Genomic DNA, 25,671 nt, shown 5'->3' on the forward strand with positions numbered 1-25,671 from the left:
TACTCCTCAAGAGCTGGGCAGAGTCAGACCATGACACGATGAGCATTAGCAAAACACCAAAGAATGTGGAAAGAAAGACAAGAGGAATCTGCAGCCACAGCACTATTTTATTACATAAATATTCTCATTGGAGACAGACCAACATCAGGATTCAGGAAACAGGCCAAAAAGAGGAGGCTCAGTGAGTTGCTGTATCCAGAGGTAGCAGGTAAACCTGTGTTCAAATACTATTCATAATAATTGTAAATATGTTATCTTTGTTTGATTGACCTTACCTGGCTTAATGGATCAATAAAATAGTGCCAAATATCTGCAAACCCTACCCATCTGGTGCTCCAGGACAACAAGATTTCAAATAGTATTTGAACCCAGGTCTGGAAGTATCACCAGTGAGGCTTTCCAGTTTCCACCACTGCAGTTACCAGGGAGCAGCCAGTACAGGACTGTAAACACAGAGCTATTCTATGTGTTCTGTGTTTGCAAAGCAAGGTGTGTTTAAATGTCCTGTTTGTGTGTGATGAAACATGGACTCATACCCAGTAGGGGAGAGTGGGGTAAGTTGAGCCAAAGGGGTAAGTTGAGCCACCTTTGTTTCCAGGAAACCATACACAAGATGAATAATTTTACCAAATATTTAGGAAGAGGTCATCATTTCATGGAATCTGTGAAAGAAGAAACCACATGGAAAAAGTGGTGAGCCAACTCAAATCAAGGTCGCGACAATTGCAGTGAGGTCGAGTGATCTAATTAACATCCTGCATCTGTATACATCAGTTGGGGTCTCTATAAGATTCAATACGGGGTATTGAAAGTGCATCCTTGTAACTGTGTGGGCTAATATAGTCAACAATGTTTGCCTTTGGGTAAGTTGAGGCAGTAGTTGAGCAAATGGGAAGTTGAGCAAATTGAAGTGTTTTCTACCCAGGTGTAATGTAAGGCATTATTACTGGGATAACAGGGCCTGGCCTTCTAGGAGTTCCTCTGTCCAGTGTCTGTGTTATTTTGCCCATCTTAATCATTTATTTTTATTGGCCAGTCTGAGATATGGCTTTTTCTTTGCAACTCTGCCTAGAAGGCCAGCATCCCGGAGTCGCCTCTTCACTGTTGACATTGAGACTGGTGTTTTGCAGATACTATTTAATGAAGCTGCCAGTTGAGAACTTGTGAGGTGTCTGTTTCTCAAACTAGACACTCTAATGTACTTGTCCGCTTGCTCAGTTGTGCACTTTCTATTCTGGTTAGAGCCAGTTTGCACTGTTCTGTGAAGGTAGTAGTACACAGCGTTATATGATACCTCCAGTTTCTTGGCAATTGCTCGCATGGAATAGCCTTCATTTCTCTGAACAAGAATAGACTGACGAGTTTCAGAAGAAAGTTCTTTGTTTCTAGCCATTTTGAGCCTGTAATCGAACCCACAAATGCTGATGCTCCAGATACTCAACTAGTCTAAAGAAGGCCAGTTGAATTGCTTCTTTAATTAGAACAACAGTTTTCACCTGTGCTAACATAATTGCAAAAGGGTTTTCTAATGATCAATTAGCCTTTTAAAATGATCAACTTGGATTAGCTAACACTACGTGCCATTGGAACACAGGAGTGATGGTTGCTGATAATGGGCCTCTGTACCCCTATGTCGATATTCCATATTTTTAAATCATCCGTTTCCAGCTACAATAGTCATTTACAACATTAACAATGTCTACGCTCCATTTCTGATCAATTTGATGTTCTTTTAATGGACAAAATATGTACTTTTCTTACATGTTGCATTTATATTTTTGTTCAGTGTAGATCAATAATTGATCTTTTGAGAGATGATGCTACCGTGACTCAAGAGGGAAAAATAACTATAACTGCCATGGTACGATATAGAGATCATAACACACCCACATCGAATCAAGAAGATGCCAATAAAATGTTTTCTTAACAAGCAGCAGGAAAACACATGCGGAATTTGTGAGTTCAGCCCCCCATTAAGTTGTTTGTCTCATCTCTTGATAAACATTTAATTTCAAACACCCCCTGTTAGCAACATATGCCGATATCCTCACTACTGTACAATGTAATTAGTTTGACTTTTGGTCATCTGGGGAAAGGGTGGGGAAGGGAGGTGAACAAGTATTTTTCTCAATAATACCTTCTAAGTCCTCTGTGTGGAAATCTCTCTGCCATTCTCAGCTTAATCCAAAACCCATAAATATATTAGGGATTCCAGGGATTGTTCCAGGAAAAATAATATCCAAATAATTTCCAAAATCATGTAGGATGTGTATTTGGATCATGAGAGAAATGTAAAAGTCAAGGATAAAAGGTCAACCCCTCTAGTTTATATTTGAAATAGAGAAAGGCTGATGTTTTCAGAGCCTGAGAATGTGTGTGACCGGCATGAGCATCAAATTGAAAGGTTGAGATGTTTTGATTTGTAGATTGATGTTGAAGCCGAAAGAACCGTTGACTAGTTGTCCTCTGGCTGTATCTTGGCTAAAAGTGCTTGATTTCTAAAAATGACCATCTGATGTCAATACTTTTGATTTAACAGATAGCCAGCCGTCTTAGCTGTAACTGTAGCTGTCCCCTTTAACTCTTTCTGGAGAGAAAAATCGAATCTACTGTGCTCATCCTCTGATGTGAAGTACGGAATGTATGCCTTTGTAGAAAGTGTACCTTCCTAAAGCAGAGTTCTGCAGCATGCACATTTAGTTCAGTTTATACCCTCAAAAGGAACATCCTTAACTTTGTAATTGAATGTAAATGTTGTAAATGACTCTACTGCTGCTTTCCAACTCCCCTCAGCAAAGCACATCATGCTATTTCCATGGTGCCGCATTTCAACAGTGACAGTGCAGACTTGCAGGTGAGATAAGTTTCCACTTCTCAGCAGTGTTTGATGAATGATATGCCACCTGCTGACAGTAGACTCACTCACTACCCATAATGACTTGGACACAGGAATACATGGGCTATTTCACTTTTGCTTACAGTAGAGGTTGTTGTGAATACTAGCCAGGGATCTATACCTCTACTCCTCCTTCCTTCCCAGCTGCTAGTCTGCTCTTGGTGTTTTTGTACTTGTTTCCAGCACAGCAAGAGCTCCCCTTGTCTGTGTAATCAAGTAATGGTTTTTCTATATGCTGCGTACAGAGAATTTCCGAACCATCACAACTCAAAATGTCACCCTCTGTGAGTCAGCTTTTTAATCACATACTGTACATACGGTAACTCTACTTATTTTCCTCCACTCCATTGAGCAATTTACATTCTCCATTTAGCCCAGCCAAAACCCATCCATTCTGCCCTCCCTCTCCCCTGCATCTCTCCTTATTTATATGCAGGATTATTGGCCGGCCCCAAGAGGGGAAATATCATCTCAGCCAATGTGGTGGCCGATTCCATCCACTCTCTGTCTCTCCACACTGACCCTACTACTTATCCCTCACAGCCAGACATGCCCAACGGTCTCCCTTCCTCCATTCTTTCAGCAAATTAGTTCACATAAATATTGTCAGACTGGCAAACAGAATTGAAAAAGCCTCTGAAACTCTTTAAAAGGCTCTAATGCTCTCTCAAAGGAATGTGTTACTCAACTCAAAAATGTTGATTGTACTGTACATACAGTATGGACTTTATGCTATAGCTTATAGGTACTGCACATATTATACAACTACTGTACTATCTATATACTCCTGAAGGCCAGCATTGTGGCCAGATTTGACTATCATAGTCAAATATTTTCAGTCTTGTTTGGTTCTTGAAAAGCAAACTGTCCGGCACATGGTCTGGCAGGGATGTGGTGGATCACTGCTGAAGATGAAGAGTGGGGATCTGAGCCCATTGGTTATTATCACTGGTCAAAATCTCTGGTGGTAAGGTTATGGTACTATGGTAATAATCTCTCTATAGACATGATGGCAGCGTGTAAGATCTACAGGAGTAAAGATATTAAGATATAATCACAAAGAACAAGGGAAAGGTTTGTTGGGTTTGAGGATCAGATACTGGACTTTTCCCAGCTACAGATATAATATATCCAGTCAATTCCCCAATGCAATAATTTCCTAAACTCAATAGTCTGGAAAGCCCATACAAACCCAAACAAAGACCCTATACTTTTGTACACTATTTCTAAACCAGCCCCAAAGCGCACACTCGCAAAGCACTAACGTTATGTGTTGCTGCTGCTGCTGCTGCTTACCCTCCATGGTCCTAGTAGCTGTCTGTGTATCCAGATCATTACCTGATTTACACCACCCCCGATCACCAGCAAATGCAATTGCACCACTTTTTACACCACAGATTCCTTTTTGTTGACGTGCCACTTTAGTGGTGTACTGTCGTCTATGGGAAATGGGGGGCTTATTGAAATCCTGCATAAATAATGATTGCCTGTTTACTATATTCCCTGCTGCTACAGTAGGACCATAACATGTATCTTGTGACATTGTAGAACATTCTGGGCTCTATATCAGATGTGATCTGCAGATCCGCTCTCTAATGATACTGTACGTCGTCCTCATTATGATGTCATGTCCTAAATCTGACCCAAAGTCTTTGGGACCTGGATCCTTGGGGCCAAGAAATGATGTAGAACCTAAATGCACAGTGTAACTGCATTTAGGCTAGACCTTCTGTCTAACTTTTACTTTCATGAACTCATATTCAGGAACTATTGTGGAATATCTGTCCATTCTTTGGGACCTGAGGCCAAGAGATGAAGTTTTGGCCCGTGTGAATTTAAACAGTCATCTGACTTTCAGGAACCATAGTGGAATATCTGTCCAGTTACTATAGTATTGCAAATAGAGATAGCCTATAATAAGTAGAACACCATTTCAGATTCTATGTTTCTTTAAGTGGTGACTTTGCTAACTTCTGATCGGTGGTATTAATCTCTACTAGAAGAGTTAGGATGATGATAATTGTTGTCTGATGTTTGTGTGATGATGACAGACCTGGTTTTTGTCTGGCTGCTGGCAATATGGAAACAATGGATAAGTCCCAAATATGCAAACCTGTCCATATTATGGCACTCCAGACAGGCTCAATCAAATGCTCAATGTATTATTTGAAAGAGGGTTTGGATGATGGGTTACCTGTACTGTGCCAGTCAGCACGGACATCTGCCTCCCCTGTCCCTGACTGACTGAGTTTGCTATTCCATCCTGGCTGACTGACCATGCTGGTTGACCATTCCATTCGCTGTGTCACAGTAGTGACGCACATGGAAACCCCGCTCTGTGTCTCTCTTCCTCACCAGCGAGAGGAGTGGAATGCCTGTGTGAGCCCAGGGTCTGAGAGATAAGCTCCAGTCTACCCACTCACTCCTCATCCGTGTCCTGTCTAGCCTGGTCACACATCTGTTTGTGCTGTCTTGCCAATTCCTGTGTTGAGTTGGCAAGACAGCATAAACAGATCTGGGACCACCAGGCTATGTCCTGTCCAGTTGCTGCCTGTACAACAGGAAACCCCAGACAGACAGAGAGTGACTGATATTGTTTCTGTCTGACTGCTCTGTACCCCCCACATCCACCTGACTGGAAAACATTAGACAGCACTTCCTGGAACTCCAGAGGGGGGGGGGGGGGTTAGGGATGGAAATGGTACGTGTGCGTGGACGCATGTATGTCTGTTTGTTTGCGTGCGTGTGTGTGGTGGGGAAATGAGATGGGGGGGGGGGGGGGGGTTCTTTCCCTCTCAAAGATAATTCTACTGACTATGTCACTGTGTCATCTCAGATGCCAACGGTTGTTCTGACACTTGACCCGCCTGACCAGCCCCAGACACTAATCTGTTATCACTCCTTCTCCTATTCCCCCGTGGCTGTAAATTAAAGACTGGCTGGGCCAGGGGCTGCCTTCCCTTCACAATGCACCCTGTTACTTCTTGGCTGCTGGCTTGGCTGGGTGGTAATGCTGGATGGTGTCCAGAAGCCACTCAGGCACATGTCCCCTGGCCTGCTGTGATTTTAAACCTAATCTTCATTAAAAAGATAGCTATGAACCAGAGTGCATTATTGTGATGAAGTACTCACACCTGAGTACTCTCGGATTATGTGTGTTATTAATTAATCAAACAATTACTTAATGTAAACGAAGCAATTACAGGAGGCCATTTCAGCAGGATTCAAGGTGATCAAAAGTGGGGTTACTAACAATGGTTTTCTCTGTGTGGACATGTGATTTTTGGTGCACACCACAAATTCTCCACTGTTGAATCAATTCTGAGAGTGTTAAATGTAACACTATTCCAGTGTCTATACGGGTCTATACGGGTCCACACTTCAGTGTTTAATTAAAACTTTGCTTAGTGTAATGCCTTATTTGCACATTCCCCAGTGTGCCTTTCAAGTTAATTATAGAGTTACAACCCATGACTGTATTTGTTAGTGACAGAGACAGAGACACATTTTTGGTCCTGTGGCCATCACCAAGTGAGATCGTAAGCGAATATGTTTTCATTCAAATTGAAACTCATGGTTTACAGGCTACATCAGGCCTGCATGTCACATTATGCTTGCTTGCAAAGTGATTTGAATCGATTTTGGGGCGGGGGAATCCAACCAGAGTGGGGATATATAGAAAATATATCAAACATTTTCTTAGCAGTCTGATCCAATAGAAAGGTATCGATACTTGTGTCAAAATAAAAATGTCACTTGATTGATGACATTTAAAGATTTGTACATTACTCAACCAACTTATAGGGTGTCGTAACTGCGGGACAGAGAGCGACAAACCTCTGCTGAAAGGTTATTGTTTTTATCTAGATAGCTCAGGGTGTAGAACCACACAACAGAGGAATCGACAGTATATTGAAATTGCAGCACACTAGTATCGAATCTTGAAAGAATCTATTAAGATTCCCCCTCCCCAAACAATGATTGTAAATTATACATCTCTAGTTTTTATTGGTAATTATTGAATTATGATCCACATTTTTTTATGCATTTAATTGGGAAAGTATTCAGACCCCTTACATTTTGTTACATTACAGCCTTATTCTAAAATGTGTTACATTTACTGAGTAAAGGGTATGAATACTTTTGTAAATGTGATATTTCAGGTTTCTGTGTTGTCATTATGGGGTATTGTGTGTAGATTGATGAGCAAAACAATTAATTTAATACATTTTAGAACAAGGCTGTAACGTAACAAAATGTGGAAAAAGTCAAGGGGTCTGAATACTTTCCGAATGCACTGTATACAGTATCAGTCAAAAATGTGGACACACCTAGTCATTCCAGGGTTTTTCTTTATTTTTCCAATTTATACATTGTAGAATAATAGCGAAGACATCAAAACTATGAAATAGCACATATGGAATCATGTAGTAACCAAAAAAGTTATAAACAAATCAAAATATATTTTGTATTTGAGATTTTTAAAGTAGCCACCCTTTGCCTTGATGACAGCTTTGTACACTCTTTGTTCTCTCAACCAGCTTCATGAGGAATGCTTTTCCAACAGTCGTGAAGGAGCCCACATATGCTGAGCACCTGTTGACTGCTTTTCCTTAACCCTGCGGTCCAACTCATGCCAAACTTTCTCAATTGGGTTGAGGTCGGGTGATTGTGGAGGCCAGGTCATCAGATGCAGCACTCCCACTTAAACAGCCTGGAGGTGTGTTTTGGGTCATTGTCCTGTTGAAGAACAAATGATAGTCCTCACTAATTGGCCGTTCACATCAGATCTTTTTCAGAGCTGATCTGATTAGTCAAAATACTAATTTCTGAAAAAAAGATTAGAAATGGACTTGCCTGTCTAAACTCAGCCTTTGAAACACTGGCTACATTGTATTTCTAACTTTGAGCCTAGTTGCTTTCAACCACCGACCTCTACTGGACACCTTATTTACCAATTTATTTAGATTTGATTCAATACATAGCACCTGGACGGTAACTCGGCAGGTAGGGTTGAGGAATACGGAGCAATCAGATACCTTAGGCGCAGAATCGAATCCTGGCTAAATTTGGAAAATAACTTTCTGTGAATCCCCACTATCTGCACATTGTTAAATTGTTGTTCAAATAATTTGTTTAGTTTAGTTTATCCTATCATAATATTTTAAACAATACCACAGATGCAGCTTTATTTTTTGAAAAAAATTGTGAACCAGGAGTCAAAGAAGGTAAGCAGGATGTGGAATGCAAACCCAACATTCTTACTAACTTTAGTTTATAAAAATTCACACCTATCCATTGCGCCACAACGTTTTGATGAATGCAGGGGTGAAAAGTGTCTGTATAAACATCAAATATATAGATATTTAGACATATATTCCCACTGTAATCAGCCTATACCCAACAGTTTTATGTTTACTGATATTGTATATTCTGTATGACGTCTGTGTCTGTATTCTGTTTGTATGTTGTCTATTGCTGGCAGCACTTTCTCACTAAGACAAATTCCGGTATGTGTAAATGTACTTGCCGTATGGTGATTCTGAAACATGCTGATATTTATTTATTGACCAGCAGATGTCACTAATGTGCATTGCGTTTAAAGCTTTGAGGAATGAACTGTCTTTCTGCACAATTTGGTGAAAGTCCCATAGGCTTCAGAAAGCCTCTGTTTCCAATCACTAGGGATATCCAACATTTGAACAAACATTCATTCACCTGCAACCTAAAGCATCTAAACTGGAACAACCATTTCAGTAACGGGTGCAATAATTCCAACTAACAGATTGAATTTGTTTAGAAAAATTGTATTTAAATTTGAGTAGCATAAGATTAACTAATCAATCAATTTATTCACATGCAATCTGCATTCAGAATGACTGTCAGGGTTGGGAAGACTAAGATATAGCATTTCCTAAAGCATATAAACAATAATAACCTGCAATAGAGCATGCTGGGCAATATGTTAATGATGGACGTGGTTTTGGCTCAACGTTTGTTATTAACACCAATACTGGTGTTCTTTTACACCACTGATTGTTAATTAAACTCTTTGCTGAATTAATTTAACACTTGAATCAACACTAGAAATGTTACACTGAAAAATCAACACTAGTTAACACTAGCCAATTTTTTGTGTAGAAACATGAATGTTTTAAGTTTAAAGTTTGGGTTAATGACTTTGGCCCGGCCTGTTAAACTTGGCTGCCACTGTCGGCTTTATTTGGCCATCTGCAATCTAAACCCTCTTACTATGGCTTCTCATCCAAAACGACACGATTTGGCCATGCTCTCAATTCACTATTGTGAAATTATATTTCTTACCATATGAGAAAAGACATGGTTTCAGCACAAAAAACCTCTCTGTTACGAAATGTTATGTATTATCATTTATCTTGTTCCTCAACATAAAGGGGCCCTTTATGAGAGAATGACCATTCTACTTGGCAGTGATATTTCTCTTTCTCTCCAAAGCTTGTGTTTCACATTATTTACACTTTGCTATAAATGACAGTCTCCAGAGGCTGTGGGGGAGAGCATCTCTAAGAGGCATTCAAACCCCCGCCCCCTCCAGAGCTGCCTGTGTGTGAATGGACCATGAGTTGAGCCGTACGGCATGGAAGACAAAGATAAATTAGGATTGAGGGAACGCTGCAGTCATCCCCCTCCTTGTTTCACTTTCACTCGTGCTCTCTCTCTCTCTTTTACACTCTCTCTCTCACTTACACTCTCTCTCTTTTACACTCTCTCCACCTTACACTCTCTCTCCCTCTCTGCCGTTCTCTCTCATCTGTTTCTCCCTCCACCCCCCTCCCTTTCCCTGTTTCAGTAGCCTCTAAAATGGGGAGTTGTCATTGTCTATCAAAGGCTTGGCAAGTCAGACCCAGATAACTTTCGAGTCAGGAAGCGTTTGTCCCAACTGAGGGATTTAAATAGTTTCTCTTGACTATTCATTCACAGCTTGTCTGGTTTGTGCTTTCTTTTAAATTATGAAAAACATGGTGGCTATCATCACTGAGGATAACTTTGTGATCTATGAATATCATGAAAGAAGGCTTGTTGAGAAAAAAGCTGTTGATCAATTAAAAAATGCATGGTTTGAATTATCAGACTGTCAAATGGGCCTTTCTTCTGTGCCTTTTTAATATCACTATTTTATATTATTATTCATTATTTTATAACAATGTATATTGTATACATTATTGCTTTGGCAATATTGACACAATGATTTTCATGCCAATAAAAGCAGTTTGAATTTGAGAGAGAGAGTTACCATTTTAATGTTGTTATTTCTATTATTTATTTGTATAATAACTTTTTTGAATATCACTGTTTTATATTATTATTAATTATTGATGCATTGAACCTGAGAGAGAGTGAGTTCCATTGTGAGGCATCTTTATATGAGATGTGGACAGTCAGACCACATTTGAAAGACTCGTATTTGTTTTCTCTACAGTGCCAGGGAAGCTCAATTTCAAATACTATTTGAACCCAGGTCTCGACAGTCTGTGTTCCAGTGTTACTGTTCCAGCCAGCCTCCCTTTCGCGGTATTGTATTATAGTGTACTGGAACTGTTCACGTATTAGTTGGCTCGTTTCGCACACAGATTTATGTCATGGCTATGTGCGCAGGGACAAGCTGTAGTGAAGTCATGGTAAAAAGGAGGTGACTACTTAAACGAGGAAAGTCATTTCATACAGTCCATATGGGTTTTATTCAGTTGGACTGGGAAGGATCATTTTAATGTATGTGGGGGCTGTGAGAATCTCACTTCAACTCCAAACATTAGTCATCTTAATGAAAATGGATTGAGCTTAAACACATCCGCCTCTCTCTCATTTCTCTCTCCTTCTATTTCTCTCTCCCTTTATTTCTTTCTCTCTCTCTCCCTTTGCTTTTCTTCCCCTATAAGTAATGAGAATAACAGAATTTGCATGAATATGTCCCATATGACCCATAGGTGTGACCTACTGTATATGCTGTCTTTGTCACGTTCTGTCTGTCTGTTTCGGCACCCCCAAACATCTTAATATGTCAATCTGTAATGCATTATGATAAGTCATTTTTAACCTTTCATTTCATCACTGTCTTTGTTCATATACAAGTAGGTGTTAAAATCTTCCATGTGATAATACATAATTTAGGAGTGTATGGCCTCATTTTTTCTGTAACGGAGGCATCCACTGTAAAATGTACAGAGAAGTAAGTGATTATAGATTTTTCATGGCAGCCTGGGATCTTGGCAGGCTAGTCTAGTGGGAATTTCACTGGAGTTCACTTGACCTGACTGATAGAGAACCAATGTGAAGGTGATTAATGGGAATTTAAATGACTGGCTTTTGCTTGCTCTCACTCATGCTGAGTATTTAGGTTCTTATTTTTAAGCACAGTTTGTCTGAAGGCCAAACCATACTATCTGCAGTCACTCTGTGTGCCAGCCAATCTGACCTGGTATTTTTATAGCTTTTTAATGTTTTACCGGAACTATTTGGCGTTTTATTGTGATTTTTCGCGAATATAAGAATTTACGATAGTGTTATTATTAAAAGAAAGCATTCTAATGGCCTTGCTATATATATAAATGTGGCATTTTCATTTATGATTATATTATCAAAACAATATTGAATGGAAACTGAGTTCTGAGCTCCTTGTTTTATATAGAAGAAGCATATTTGAGTGCTGATAAAGTAAGTTATGTTTCTGTTTCTCTGTGTTTCCGGCCTCATCAGCAACTCTTTATCCACAAAGCCCTACTTTAAGAATGCTAATCCACGCTGTGCCCCTGAGATTGTCTGAGGCTTGGCAGGCACACCCTGCAAAGTGGCCATCAATGGAGAAGTGCTTTAAGAGCCCAGAGGGGTGTACAATTTCCATTCCAAATGAGCCGAGACTCTTTGTTTGTGAGTGTGTGTGTGTTTGTAGGTGTGGATGTGAGCCAACTTGCCAGTGTATCTTGAAAGTTTCTTTTTGTGTGTGTGTGTGTGTGTGTGTGTGTGTGTGTGTGTGTGTGTGTGTGTGTGTGTGTGTGTGTGTGTGTGTGAGTGTGTTGTTTATGGTGTTATACAGTAGCCTACTTTATCTGTTCTTGCCCAGGCTGTGCAGTAGTCTGTGCCCTCTGGGGTTGATAGAAGTCAGTGTAGTGTCACCAACACAGCGCTCTCTTTGTGTCTGTCCACTGATGGTCTGCTTTGTGCTGGAATGTTCCACGTGCCCCAGACCATTGTCATCCCTTGTAACAAGAATCCCCCTGTGTCTGTGTTGCTGTTTGCTGATTATTTCAAAACAAACAATAAAAGCCTTTCAGACAGCGTCCTGCTCACGCAGGAGATGAATCAGAGAGAGAGAGAGAGAGAGAGAGAGAGAGAGAGAGAGAGCCAGTCAAGCCCTGTGGATCCACTGAAATGTGTTTCAATGGAAAGCCCTGTGTTTCAATGTCCACAGTAACGCAGACACAGTGTCTACCAACCAGCCATCACAATAAAAAAGGGATCTATGAATAGGGTTGAATGATTGACCCCTGATGATAACAATCACAGCATCATATTAACACTGCATCACAACTGAGCTTCAATCTGAGTGTGAAATTGTTTCTATTGAATCGTGAGGACATTACAGACATTAATCAAATGCATTACCAATTTTACTAGTGGATTTTCATAAAAAATAATAAGAAAGAAAGCAGAAGACTGAATGTGTGTTTTGATTATATTTTCCAGGTGTTCAATCAGGATCTAAGAAGTCTGGAATCCCTGCCCCCAGGGAGATCCCCCCCACCATGACCAGAGACCGCGTGTCGCTGAGGGACCAGTTGAGGACCTCCACGAACAAGAAGATGGTCCCCAGCGCCAGCACCTCCAGCCTGGCCACCCTAGCACCCAAGCACCAGCGCGGCTCCACCACCACAAAGCCCAGGATAGACGCTGAGGGCTCGGAGAGAGGCTTCCTGGAGTGCCAGATTAAGGAGCTGCTGGCTGAAGCCAAGGCGAAGGAGTTTGAGATCAGCAAGCTGAGGATGGAGCTGCAGCGCTGCCGGGGGAAAGCCTCGTCGTCCTCGCCTCACAACACCCCCTCCACTCTACCTGAGGGTGCCCCCGAGCAGGGCCAAGGCCCATCCCAGCAGGCTACAGACGCCCAGGCCCTGGTTGGAGAGCTGAGGGAGAAGAACGGGAAGTTCCAGAGGGAGCTGGCGGCTCTGAGGGAGGAGAACCAGGTCCTGAAGGAGAAGCTTTTCTCCCTGGAGTCCTCGCCTGCCTCTCCTCTATCCAACAACACTACCACCACCACCAGCCCCTCCAAGCCCTCCATCAATGGCCTCTCTTTAGACAACAACACCACTCCCCCAGCCAAGTCAGCCATACCCAGCCCACTCAAAACCTCTGTCTCCTCCAGCAGTGACATCACCAAAGGCTCGCCCTCGCCAGACTCCTCAGAGTTTGAGAAGATCCCGTCGCGGTCTGACTCAGTGAGCAGCAGCGATGGGGGCTGTGGTGGTGTGGGGAAGGGTCAGGGTCGCAACCCCTCAGTGGAGAGGCTGACGGAGCAGATACAGAAGATGGAGGAGAGTCAGCACAGCACGGCAGAGGAGCTCCAGGCCACACTACAGGAGCTGGCCGATCAGCAGCAGGTGGTCCAGGAGCTGACGGCTGAGAACGAGCGCTTGGCCCAGGAGAAGGGCCTCCTACAGACGTCGCTGCAGCAGCAGAGGGAGAGGGTGGAGCTGCTGGCCCAGAAGAACGAGGCCCTGGCCGGGAGGCTGCAGGAGGCAACCCAGGCCCAGAGCGGGGACGAGGACCGGGCAGCCGAGCTGGAGCAGCGCTACACTGACCTGGTGCAGAGCTCTCGATTCGAGAGGGAAAAGCTGGTGGACATCCAGCAGCAGCTGACGGGGAGCTTGAGGGCCCTGGAGCAGGAGCACCAGGAGGCCCAGGGGCAGGTGAGGTCCCTCAGAGAAGAGAGGGACGGCCTCCAGTGCCGGGTGGAGAGGGAGGAGGAGGCCGGGGGTGAGATGACACGGGCGGCTGAGGAACACAAGGCAGCAGCGGACGCCCTGAGGGTGAAGAACGGACAGCTCAAAGCCCAGGTGGACATAGAGAGGCAGAAGGTTGGGGAACTGAAGGCCATGCAGAGTGCTGGGGACAGCACAGAGCTGCAGAGGCTGTTGAAGGTGGCCCACGCTGAGAGAGACAGACTGGAGGGGGAGGTAACAGGGCTACGGCAGGAGCTGCTACAGGCCCAGACCTACACTGAACACGCCCAGGGACTGCTGTCCAAGGTGGGTGGGATACCAAGCCATATAGAATAGAATAGAGTAGAAACTTTATTGCTCACCAAGGTGGGTGGGATACCAAGCTACAACTTATCCTCTGACAGTGTGTAGCCCTAAATCGTCCTTTTACCTTCTTCAGTGTAGGCTGTAATTTATGGATCTTGTGGTTTATTATTCTACAGCAGTGGTCACCAACCTTTTCTGAGTCAAGATCACTTTCTGAGTCAAAATGCAAGCCGAGATCTACCGCTCAGATTATAATTTTTTTAAATGACACAAGCCACAAATAATAACAACGCAAGCTTATCAAATATGCATTTTATGGCTTATAAAACCTTTTAACAAAGACAGTGCTGAATAACAACTTAAACATGAATTTACTCATAAAAACATCAGCTCTTTGTGGTATTCCTTGAGTCTCTCTCTAGTCTTGGTTTTAAAGTCTTGAAATCTCACATTATCAACTTTGCTGTGTGTTCGAGGCCTATTTCTACAGTCTATGGCGCAAGGAAACTGCAGACACGGATCATGGCTATCTGATTGGCCAGTGGTAGGCCTATACTGTAAGTGCACTTGATTTGCTCTTTGGGCCTGCCGGGAACACTTTGCCTTCCTGGCGGTAGGGCTTCTGGATCGAGTGCACCTACTGTCAACAGCGCAAAACAAGTTAAAAAAATAGGATCGCAAGTCTTTATCGCTGGGTTTTTTACAGAAATGTTTGGTGATCGACTAGGAATGGCTTGGAGAACACGATCGACCAGTTGGTGACAACTGTTTTACAGTATGTACAGGTAACTGCCAAAATAAAGGAAACACCAACATAGTGTCTTAATAGGGTTTTGTACCACCACGAGCCAGAACAGCTTCAATGCACCTTGGCATAGATTCTACACGTTTCTGGAGCTCTATTGGAGGGATGAAACACCATTCTTTCGTGAGAAATTCCCTCATTTGGTGTTTTGTTTTGTTGATAGTTGTGGAAAACGCTGTCTCAGGCACCGCTCCAGAATTTGAGTGTTCAATTGGGTTGAGATCTGGTGACTAAGTGACCATGGCATATGGTTTACATAGTTTTCATGCTCATCAAACCACTTGTGCCCTGTTGATGGGGGCATTATCATCCTATGGGGGGGGGCATAGCCACGGTTGCCAAAATAATGGCCTGCCCAGCATTTTTATACATGACCCTAAGCATGAACTTAGGATACACAGCTGTGTGGAAGCACCTGCTTTCAATATACTTTGTATCACTCATTTACAAGTTTTTCCATTATTTTGACAGTTACCTGTACATTGCATTCGGAAAGTATTCAGACCCCTTGACATTTTCCACATTTTGTTACTTTACAGCCTTATTCTGAAATGTATTAAATTGTATTTTCCCCTCATCAATCTGCACACAATACCCCACAATGACAAAGCAAAAACAGGTTTTTAGAATTTTTTGCAAATGTTTAAAAAATGTAAAACTGAAATATCACATTTACATCAGTATTCAGACCTTTTGTTGAAGCAACTTTGGCGGCGATTACAGCCTTGAGTCTTCTTGGGTATGACACTACAAGCTTGGCACACCTGTATTTGGGGAGTTTCTCCCATTCTTCTCTGCAGATCCTCTCAAGCTCTTGTCAGGTTGGATGGGGAGCATCGCTACACAGCTATTTTCAGGTCTCTCCAGAGAGAGCCCGGGCTCTGACCGAGCCAATCAAGGACATTCAGAGACTTGTCCCGAAGCCACTTCTGCTTTGTCTTGGCTGTGTGCTTAGGGTTGTTGTCCTGTTGGAAGGTGAACCTTCGCCCCAGTCTGAGGTCCTGAGCGCTCTGTAGCTGGTTTTCCTCAAGGATCTCTCTGTACTTTTCTCAGTTTATCTTTGCCTCGATCCTGACTAGTCTTCCAGTCCCTGCCGCTGAAAACATCCCCACAGCATGATGCTGCCACCACCATGCTTCACCGTAGGGATGGTGCCAGGTTTCCTCCAGACGTGATGCTTGGCATTCAGGCCAAAGAGTTCAATCTAGGTTTCATCAGACCAGAGAATCTTGTTTCTCAGGGTCTGAGAGTCCTCTAGGTGCTTTTTGTCAAACTCCAAGCAGGCTGTCGTGCCTTTTACTGAGGAGTGGCTTCCATCTGGCCACTCTATCATAAAGGCCTGATTGGTGGAGTGCTGCAGAGATGGTTTTCCTTCTGGAAGGTTCTCCCATCTCTACAGAGGAACTTTTGAGCGCTGTCAGAATTACCATTGGGTTCTTGGTCACCTCCCTGACCAAGGCCCTTCTCCCCGATTTCTCAGTTTGGCCGGGTGTTCAGCTCTAGGACGAGTCTTGGTGGTTCCAAACTTCTTCCATTTAAGAATGATGGACGCCACTGTGTTCTTGGGGAGCTTCAATGCTGCAGAAATGTGTTTGTACCCTTCCCCAGATTTGTGCCTCGACACAATCCTGTCTTGGAGCTCTGCAGATTATTCCTTCGACCTCATGGCTTGGTTTTTGCTCTGACATGCACTGTCAACTGTGGGACCTTATATAGACAGGTGTGTGCATTTCCAAATCATGTCCAATCAATTGAATTTACCATAGGTGGACTCCAATCAAGATGTAGAAACATCTCAAGGATGATCATGGGAACAGGATGCCCCTGAGTTCAATTTTGAGTCTCATATCAAAGGGCCTGAATACTTATGTAAATAAGCTATTTCTGTTTTTAATTTGTAATACAGTTGCAAAAATGTCGCTTTGTCATTATTGGGTTTTGTGTGTAGAGTTTTGTGTGTAAAATGATAAATCCATTTTAGAATAAGGCCGTAACAAAATGTGGAAAAAGTCAAAGGGTCTGAATGCACTGTATATACAGTATGCTGCATTCCAGTCGCTGTCTATTCCACAAGTTACCACCGGCTAAAGCTATAATGTTGAAATGCCTATTCACTCTGTTCCATCTCACTGTGAAAATCCACTGTCTCGTCAGCCCAGCAAGGCAATTTATAAACTTGATCTCCACTATAAAAAGCATCTAGACATTATCTCCCATTTCTTTTAAAACTAGCATTTGGTTTTCAACAGCAGAGATTTGTATAAACCTTATTGTCGGTCTTTCCAACATTTGCAACTTCATTTAAATATTGAAATTCGATCTCCAGCTGTCCCATAGTAATGAACATATCGGGACGAGACAGACAGGCGTGCAGCTTTTCTCTGCCAGTCTAAATCATGAATCAGCTGGCATCGTTTTTATTGATATATACAAAGAAATGTCAATAGAAAACAGGTAAAACTAAACAAAATGCTGCTAGTTTACAGTCTTACCAGCATCAGTTTGAAGGGATTGTATTAGCTGTGTTGTTGGCTAGCTCCTCTGAACAACAATGTCCTGACCAGAGAGCACATTTACTATGCCAGGTGAAATGCACATCATAAGCTTGTTATTATGGATGTATCCAAATAAATGTCACTAGAAAACAGCTTAAACAAACACAAACGCAGCTACCTTGCTGTTATTCTGGCTGCACTGTTTGACATGACTGGAAGTTAGCCGTAGTTGGCTACCTAGCAAGCAAGGGATAAGAATTTTGCCAGCCAGTATGGCAATGGAACAATTAGAACAAACGACTGGGTTTAGTACAGAGGAAAAAGACTTAACAACTGTGTCGCATCTCTGGCATCCAAACAGATAGAACCAACGTCCAGCCAGCTTGGGTAGCAACCTTAGATTTGTGTCGGGACTATATACTATATATGCAAAAGTATGTGGACACCCCTTCAAATGAGTAGATTTGGCTATTTCAGCCACACCCGTTGCTGACAGGTGTATAAAATCGAGCACACAACCATGCCACTCCATAGACAAACATTGTCAGTAGAATGGCCTTACTAAAGAGCTCAGTGACTTTCAACGTGGCACTGGTCATAGGATGACACCTTTCCAACAAGTCAGTTTGTCAAATTGGTGGGAACGTGGAAACGTCTAGTGGAAACGTCTAGGAGCAACAACGTCTCAGTCACTAAATTGTAGACCACACAAGCTCACAGAACGGGACCAGAGTGTCCTGAAGCGCCTATCGCATAAAAATATTCTGTCCTCGGTTGCAACTCTCACTATCGATTTCCAAACTGCCTTTGGAAGCAACGTCAGCACACAAACTGTTAGTCGGGAGTTTCGTGAAATGGGTTTCCATGGCCGAGCAGCCACACACAAGCATAAGATCACTATGTGCTATGCCAAGCGTTGGCTGTAGTGGTGTAAAGCTTGCCGCCATTAGACTCTGCAGCAGTGAAAATGCATTCTCTGGAGTGATGAATCACACTTCTCCATCTGGCAGTTCGACGGATGGATCTGGGATTGGCGGATGCCAGGAGAACATTACCTGCCCCAATGCATAGTGCCAACTGTAAAGTTTGGTGGAGGAAGAATAATGTTCTGGGGCTGTTTTTCATGGTTCAGGCTTGGCCCCTTAGTTCCAGTGAAGGGAAATCTTCTTTTTTTTTTTGTCCTAATACAATTACAGTTTCAAGATACAATACTTGCAAATATGTACAGTTCAATAGGGAGAAAACACAAAAACAAAATTAAATAGCAAAGATATAAACAACAGGATGAATAAGGACAAAACCAAACAAATGAAAAACAAATAGGTTTCAGTATTTACAAATTAAATCGGCCTATTCGAATGTCAATCTCAAAGGCTAACAACCCAGAGCCACATAGGAATATAAAAGGTAGACAGAGCAGGGCAATCCCATCACCCATCCACAAGACCAAACATAGTTGTTAAATTAGGTTAGGTGAAGGGAAATCTTAACACTACAGCATACAATGACATTTTAGACAATTCTGTGCTTCCAACTTTGTGGCAACAGTTTGGGGAAGGCCCTTTCCTGTTTCAGCATGACAATGCCCCCGTGGGAGGATGCATGGCTCCCGACGTTCGCCTCTCCTGAGTTCGCACAGGAGTGAGGTGAGGTTCATACAGATCGGTGTGGAAGAACTTGACTGGCCCTGACCTCACCAAATCAATCACCTTTGGGATGAATTGGAACGCCGACTGCGAGCCAAGCCTAATCGTCCAACATCAGTGCCAGAGCTCACTAATGCTCTTGTGGCTATGAATATGTTAGTAAACCGTTGTATAAAATTGATAATGCACTCGAAGCCGGTGTTTGGAGGATATACAGTGTGTTCGGAAAGTATTCAGACCCCTTCCTTTTTTCACATTTTGTTATGTTACAGCCTTATTCTAAAATGAATTAAGTAAAAAATGTTCCTCATCAATCTACACACAATATCCAATAATGACAAAGTGAAAACAGTTTTTGGGAAATTTTGACAAATGTTTTAAAAAGAAGGAACAGAAATATCTTATTTACATAAGTATTCAAACCCTTTGCTATTAGACTCGAAATTGAGCTCAAGTGCCATCCTCTCTCTATTAATCATCCTTGAGATGTTTCTAGATATTGATTGGAGTCCACCTGTGGTAGATTCAATTGATGGGACATGATTTGGAAAGGCACTGTGTATATAAGGTCCTACAGTTGACAATGCATGTCAGAGAAAAATCAAGCCATGAGTTCAAAGGAACTGTCCGTAGAGCTCCGAAACAGGATTGTGTTGAGGCACAGATCTGGGGAAGGACACCAAAACATGTCTGCAGCATTGAAGGTCCCCAAGAACAATTTAACCTCTAAGATATCAGACTACAGTTATACACAATACCTCGTCTGCCATGATGGTTTAAATTAAATATTGTATTGCTAGTGAAGAGAAGCTTTGTGATAGTTCAGGACTTTCCCCCACCACTCTCCAGCATATGAGCTGATGTTCAATGAAATTGTTTTCATCTGCTTGTAGGTTCAGAAAGCCTGAGTGAGCAGTGGTTTCAACATCACAACATCACACTAATGGACTCTGTGCCAAGTAGTGCCCACACTGGGGTGATCCAGTCAGGGCAGTCTTGGGTTAAAATAGTATTTGTTTGTAGTGTATCAGGAAGTTTATTAGCTGCAGCAGGAGACAAGGGCTTTAGACACTTAACTGTAAAATCAATGAGTCATCATCACCTGTTTACCCAGCAGCCAGTTACACTGTAGTGTAGGGTAGGCTATCAAAATGGCTTTGGAGGAGATCCTGCTAGGCTATTGTGTCAATGAGTCTCTGTAGACACTGGCAGGGCTGATGTCCAACAGATTTTATCATCTTTTTTTACTACGTCAGACTAGAAGGGCGTATTAGCAGGTACAGTCACAGAGTCATATGTAGATAGATCTAAGGCTCTGCTTACAGTAATGGACCCCTTGATGGACCAACTAACCAATCATGTCAGCTATACATGTGACTAACCAATCAGATGGTCTCCTACTATGTCCCAGGTGGAGGCTGAGTGCCAGCAGGTGGCAGAGCGAGCCGGGAGCCGGGAGGAGGAGCTGAGTGGCCGGGTCAGTGCCCTAGAGAATGGGGGTCGGCAGGCCGACGGCCAGATCAAGGACCTGAAGGAGACCATTTTTGAGCTGGAGGATCAGGTGGAGCAGCAGAGGGCTGTCCACCTCCACACCAACCAGACCATCCTGGACCTAGAGAGTATGTTCACTAGTGTATATATCATCAGTCTACTACTGTACTACTCTACCTCCTCCATCCTAACTTTTACTTGTTATAGGAGCACAGCACTCCTAAGCACATAGGGACGATTTCCCTGGTCCAGATTAAGCCAACACCTGGACTAAATATGTGTAGCGGTATGCATTGTTTGAGTCCTTTTATTTGGTCAGTGGTGAGGCTTGCGACACATGGATTAAGTATGAGTTATGGATATAAAGTTGAAGTCAGAAGTTTACATACACCGTAGCCAAATACATTTAAACTCAGTTTTTCACAATTCCTGACATTTAATCCTAGTAAAAATTCCCTGTCTTAGGTCAGTTAGGAGCCTCCCCCTTTTTCTTCTAAACATAACGATGGTCATTATGGCCAAACAGTTCTATTTTTGTTTCATCAGACCAGAGGACATTTCTCAAAAAAGTACGATCTTTGTCCCCATGTGCAGTTGCAAACCGTAGTCTGGCTTTTTTATGACGGTTTTGGAGCCGAGGCTTCTTCCTTGCTGAGCGGCCTTTCAGGTTATGTCGATATAGGACTTGTTTTACTATGGATATATATTATTTTATACCTGTTTCCTCCAACATCTTCACAAGATCCTTTGCTGTTGTTCTGGGATTGATTTGCACTTTTTGCACCAGAGTTCGTTCATCTCTAGGAGACAGAACGCGTCTGCTTCCTGAGCGGTATGATTGCTGCGTGGTCCCATGGTGTTTATACTTGCGTACTATTGTTTGTACAGATGAATGTGGTACCTTCAGGTGTTTGGAAATTGCTCCAAAGAATGAACCAGACTTGTGGAGGTCTATAATTTCTTTTCTGAGGTCTTTTGGTTTTCCCATGATGTCAAGCAATGAGGCACTGAGTTTGAAGGTAGGCCTTGAAGTAGGCCTTGAAATACATCCACAGGTACACCTACAATTGACTCAAATGATGTCACTTAGCCTATCAGAAGCTTCTAAAGCCATGACATCATTTTCTGGAATTTTCCAAGCTGTTTAAAGGCACAGTCAACTTAGTGTATGTAAACTTCTGACCCACTGGAATTGTTATACAGTGAACTATAAGTGAAATAATCTGTCTGTAAACAATTGTTGGAAAAATGACTTGTGTCATGCACAAAGTAGATGTCCTAACAAACTTGCAAAAAGTATAGTTTGTTAACAAGAAATTTGTGGAGTGGTTAAAAAACAAGTTTTAATGACTCCAACCAAAGTGTATGCAAACTTCCGACTTCAACTGTAGCAATGCAGATTTAACTGATAGCAGGCTCATAATAACCATACTATATAATGAGAAAGACATTTTGAATGGATATAAATTATCCCTGTAGTTCCACTGGTAAAAGAGGTTAGATTTACCGAATGTATTTATCAGACTAAGAAATGGTTGCAGCAATGGCTTTGTTTATGATATGTGTCTTTCGCAGATGTATTCTGTGGTTGATGTTCTCAAAGTAATGATATATTTATCTTTCTTTACAGACCAACTCAAGAAGCTGGAGGAGCAGAAGGCTGAAGTGGAGAGGCAGCTGAAGATCTTGAGTAAGCAGATGAAGGTAGGAGTGATCTGACTGTTAGTGGTTATATACTTTCAGGTGGTTTGCTGGTGGTCAAGATGGTCAAGGTTTGTGACTCCTATGATGCAAAGAGAATCACACTCCTCATATGGTGTGTGTGTGTGTGTGTGTGTGTGTGTGTGTGTGTGTGTGTGTGTGTGTGTGTGTGTGTGTGTGTGTGTGTGTGTGTGTGCATCCGTGCATTTGTGTGTGTGCGTATTTATGTGTGTTTGTGTTCAGGATGAGACGGAGGAGTGGCGACGGTTCCAGGCAGACCTCCAGACAGCTGTAGTGGTGGCCAACGACATCAAGGTGGAGGCCCAGCAGGAGATCCGCTCTCTGAGGAGGAGGTTACAGGAGGAGCAGGGTCGCAGCGCAAAGCTCTCCTCAGACCTGGAGCAGCTGCAGGGAGTCAGGTACGTACCGTATGGCTGGGAGCGTTTAGTACCTACAGCAGTACTATTCAATTACGGTCCTGGAGGGCCGAAACACTTCTGGTTTTTGTTTCTACCTGAATGTACTCATCTGATATTCCAGGTCTAAATCAGCCCCTTATGAGATAGGAAGAATGTAACCCAGAAGTGTGATTGGTCTAAAGGGTCCAGATTTGAATAGCTCTGACCTACAGTATACCTCCCCTACTATCCAACCTCCTCTCCCTTCCCCTAGCCTTTCCCCTCTTGCTCCCTCTTAGCACTGGGCCTCTCTCTATCCTAGCTAACACACTCTGTCCTGGAGCTGCAGCTACTATAAGGCTTGCCATATCCCACTGATGGTGTGAGTGTTCAATGTAGTAGTCAGATTCATATAGCATGCAGTGTGGGAGGCTATAGCCGAGCTGGAAGGAACCATTTGTATTTCCATATGCCATTAATCGGTTCCCTTTTAAATATTTTAAGAGGCTACCCCAAAATGCTGATTTGATGTCATGGTAGCTTATGATGTTCAGCATTTTTGGGGTGGGGGATGCATAGAAACGAGGTGACGCTAGCTGCCAATTTAGGATATGATTCACCATTAAGTCCAATAATAATAATATCTTAATAGCCTCAAATCCTGGGATTTTGGGGGGCTTCAAATCCTGGGCTTTGGCAAACCTTGCTTAATAGAGGATTAGCAGTCAGTCTCCTCTCATGCATTATCTTGGTCTGTCTATCTGGTTCCTGCTGCAAATACACTGACTGCTCTATCAGTCTGTCTACCACTCACCACCACCGATTGTAACACACTGGACCAGCAATGGACCCTAGCACTTCACTGAGACAAGCTGTTTTATCGGCGTAGTGTAGCACTAATATAGTAGCCTAAGCTCTGCCTAGAAATGCTGCTACCCAGACTACACTGACGGCAGCACTAAACTGTTTGAGTCGGTTCTCTTCAAAAAATAAAATGAGACAGACACTTTAGGGGCCATAGCATCATTCCTCTGTTTTGTTTCATGTGGCTACCTGTACACCATGGTCTGTGCTGCCAGGGACGTGATTGGAAAGAGAAAGGGGGATATCTAGTCAGTTGTACAACTGAATGCATTCAACTGAAATGTGTCTTCTGCATTTAACCCAACCCCTCTGAATCAGAGAGGTGCGGGGGGCTGCCTTAATCGACATCCACATCTTCGGCTCCCGGGGAACACTGGGTTTAACTGCCTTGCTCAGGGACAGAACAACATATTTTTTTACCTTGTCACCTCAGGGATTCAATCCAGCAACCTTTCGGTTACTGGCCCAACGCTCTAAACACTAGGCTACCTGCCATGATTGGTTGGTTGGTTTGTTGATGAAAAGCTCAGCCTATTGGTCCTGTGTCTTGTGTGCAGTGACAGTATGATGAGAGGCAAATTAGGCTAGTATTGTTAGTATTACAGAGCTCATCAGTTAGTTTCTAATATAGCTGGCCTGACATAAAACATGTAAACGTGTCATTTAGAACGTAAAGAAGAATGCAGTATTTTACTTTACTTTCCCCGTACGTACTTGGGACGTACCAGACCAGAAGCTCCCCTCCTCCCTGAGATCGTTCGTTCTCTCAAGGATGTCCCCCTCTCAGACATGGCTCCTTATAGAAAGCCCAGGTGAGTCCACTGCACTGCCAGCTCAGTGAATGATGCCTTTAGAGGGAATGCTACTGCTGATCTAGAACTGCTGATTTTCCTTCCTACTGCTTCCTGCTGCTTCCTACTGCTTCCTGCTGATTGTCTGTCTGACTGCCTGGCAGCTGCACAAACTATCTATCAGCTGCCTGTGTCCTTTCATTTGAGTGGGCTGGGGTTTGCTTCGCTTAATAAAAAATAAAAAACTGCTACTAAAATGTTATTTTGGTACTTGGCGCCACCTGCTGTTCTGTTGAATCAATCCTTTATCTAGTCTCTCGGTTCCTCTGGAGAATTGTCTAGTAGTATGACACGGCATAATTTGTACTCATGCTATCATCTGCTTTATTAACTAAACAACATTTGGTCTGTATAGCATTGTATACTGATCGCAGAGACATATAGACAGATTTGATTTCATTAGCCAGCTAAGAGACACATGGAGAGAGGGACAGACAGAGGAAATAGCCTTTATTGCTATAGTGACTTTAGAGAAATAAACCACTCTGGCTGTGCTATGTCCAGTTGGGGTCTTAAACAAATTACAGGTAGACAAGTACATGGCTTTTTAAGAGGGTATATTCTCTATTTATTTCAACTCATGTTGTCTCTGGTTTCGGTCTTGTTTTTCAGACTTGGGGCTGGAGCCAGTTTTGATACCAAGACTGCAGTAGAGGGGCGGTAGAAAAGTCCAACCACAACACATCTGGACCCTCTGAAGACAGACTGACAGTATTATTGTACAGAGTTGCTTTATTCAGTATTACCATAAAAACAGTTATGTGGTATGTAATTCTGATGGGTTTATTAGCAAGGTTGGTTTACCAGACAGACAGAGTCAGACTGTGGTTTACTTTTAATCCAATCTATTGTGAAACAGCACTTGGCTGCCAAATGAACACATATTTGTTTGTGAAATCTTTCTAAAATGCTGTACACCTTTTTATCTGTATTGTTTGCAGTGCTTTCAGATGTATTTGTGTTGATGAATCTCTCCTCTCTGTCGGTCAAGAGAGGGGACTGATGATAAGATAGGAGCGGTTTCTGTTACTGATTCCTATTTGCTTTTGTGCCTTTTAGACACTTAAATTGCCTCAGTGGTGAATTTTCACTTACTCAATGTGTTGCTAAAGAAGAGTCACTGATTTGTTAAGAAAACAAATGATGAGAATGAGACATATTTTTGTTCAGTTCTCTGAAAAAAACTGGAGACAAAACAGTCTGTTTATCAGCTGTACGCTGCCAGTTATCATTATGAGTCAGATTATT

The 25,671-nt window shown here is 42.7% G+C and overlaps 1 protein-coding gene across 4 annotated transcripts in view; it reads left to right on the forward strand.

Moving 5' to 3' along the window:
* Nucleotides 1–25,671, forward strand: part of LOC115135920 (cytospin-B-like) — a 192,209-nt gene that overhangs the window by 113,454 nt on the left and 53,084 nt on the right. For all 4 annotated transcript variants that reach the window (XM_029671133.1, XM_029671132.2, XM_065023706.1 and 1 more), the window contains 4 exons: nt 12,617–14,172; nt 20,530–20,737; nt 22,240–22,313; nt 22,554–22,729. In XM_029671133.1, coding sequence (XP_029526993.1) covers nt 12,617–14,172; nt 20,530–20,737; nt 22,240–22,313; nt 22,554–22,729 — 2,014 coding nt within the window. The remainder of the gene's footprint in view (nt 1–12,616; nt 14,173–20,529; nt 20,738–22,239; nt 22,314–22,553; nt 22,730–25,671) is intronic.

The sequence above is a fragment of the Oncorhynchus nerka genome, linkage group LG10 (assembly GCF_034236695.1).
Source record: "Oncorhynchus nerka isolate Pitt River linkage group LG10, Oner_Uvic_2.0, whole genome shotgun sequence".
In the NCBI taxonomy this organism is placed as follows: domain Eukaryota; kingdom Metazoa; phylum Chordata; class Actinopteri; order Salmoniformes; family Salmonidae; genus Oncorhynchus; species Oncorhynchus nerka.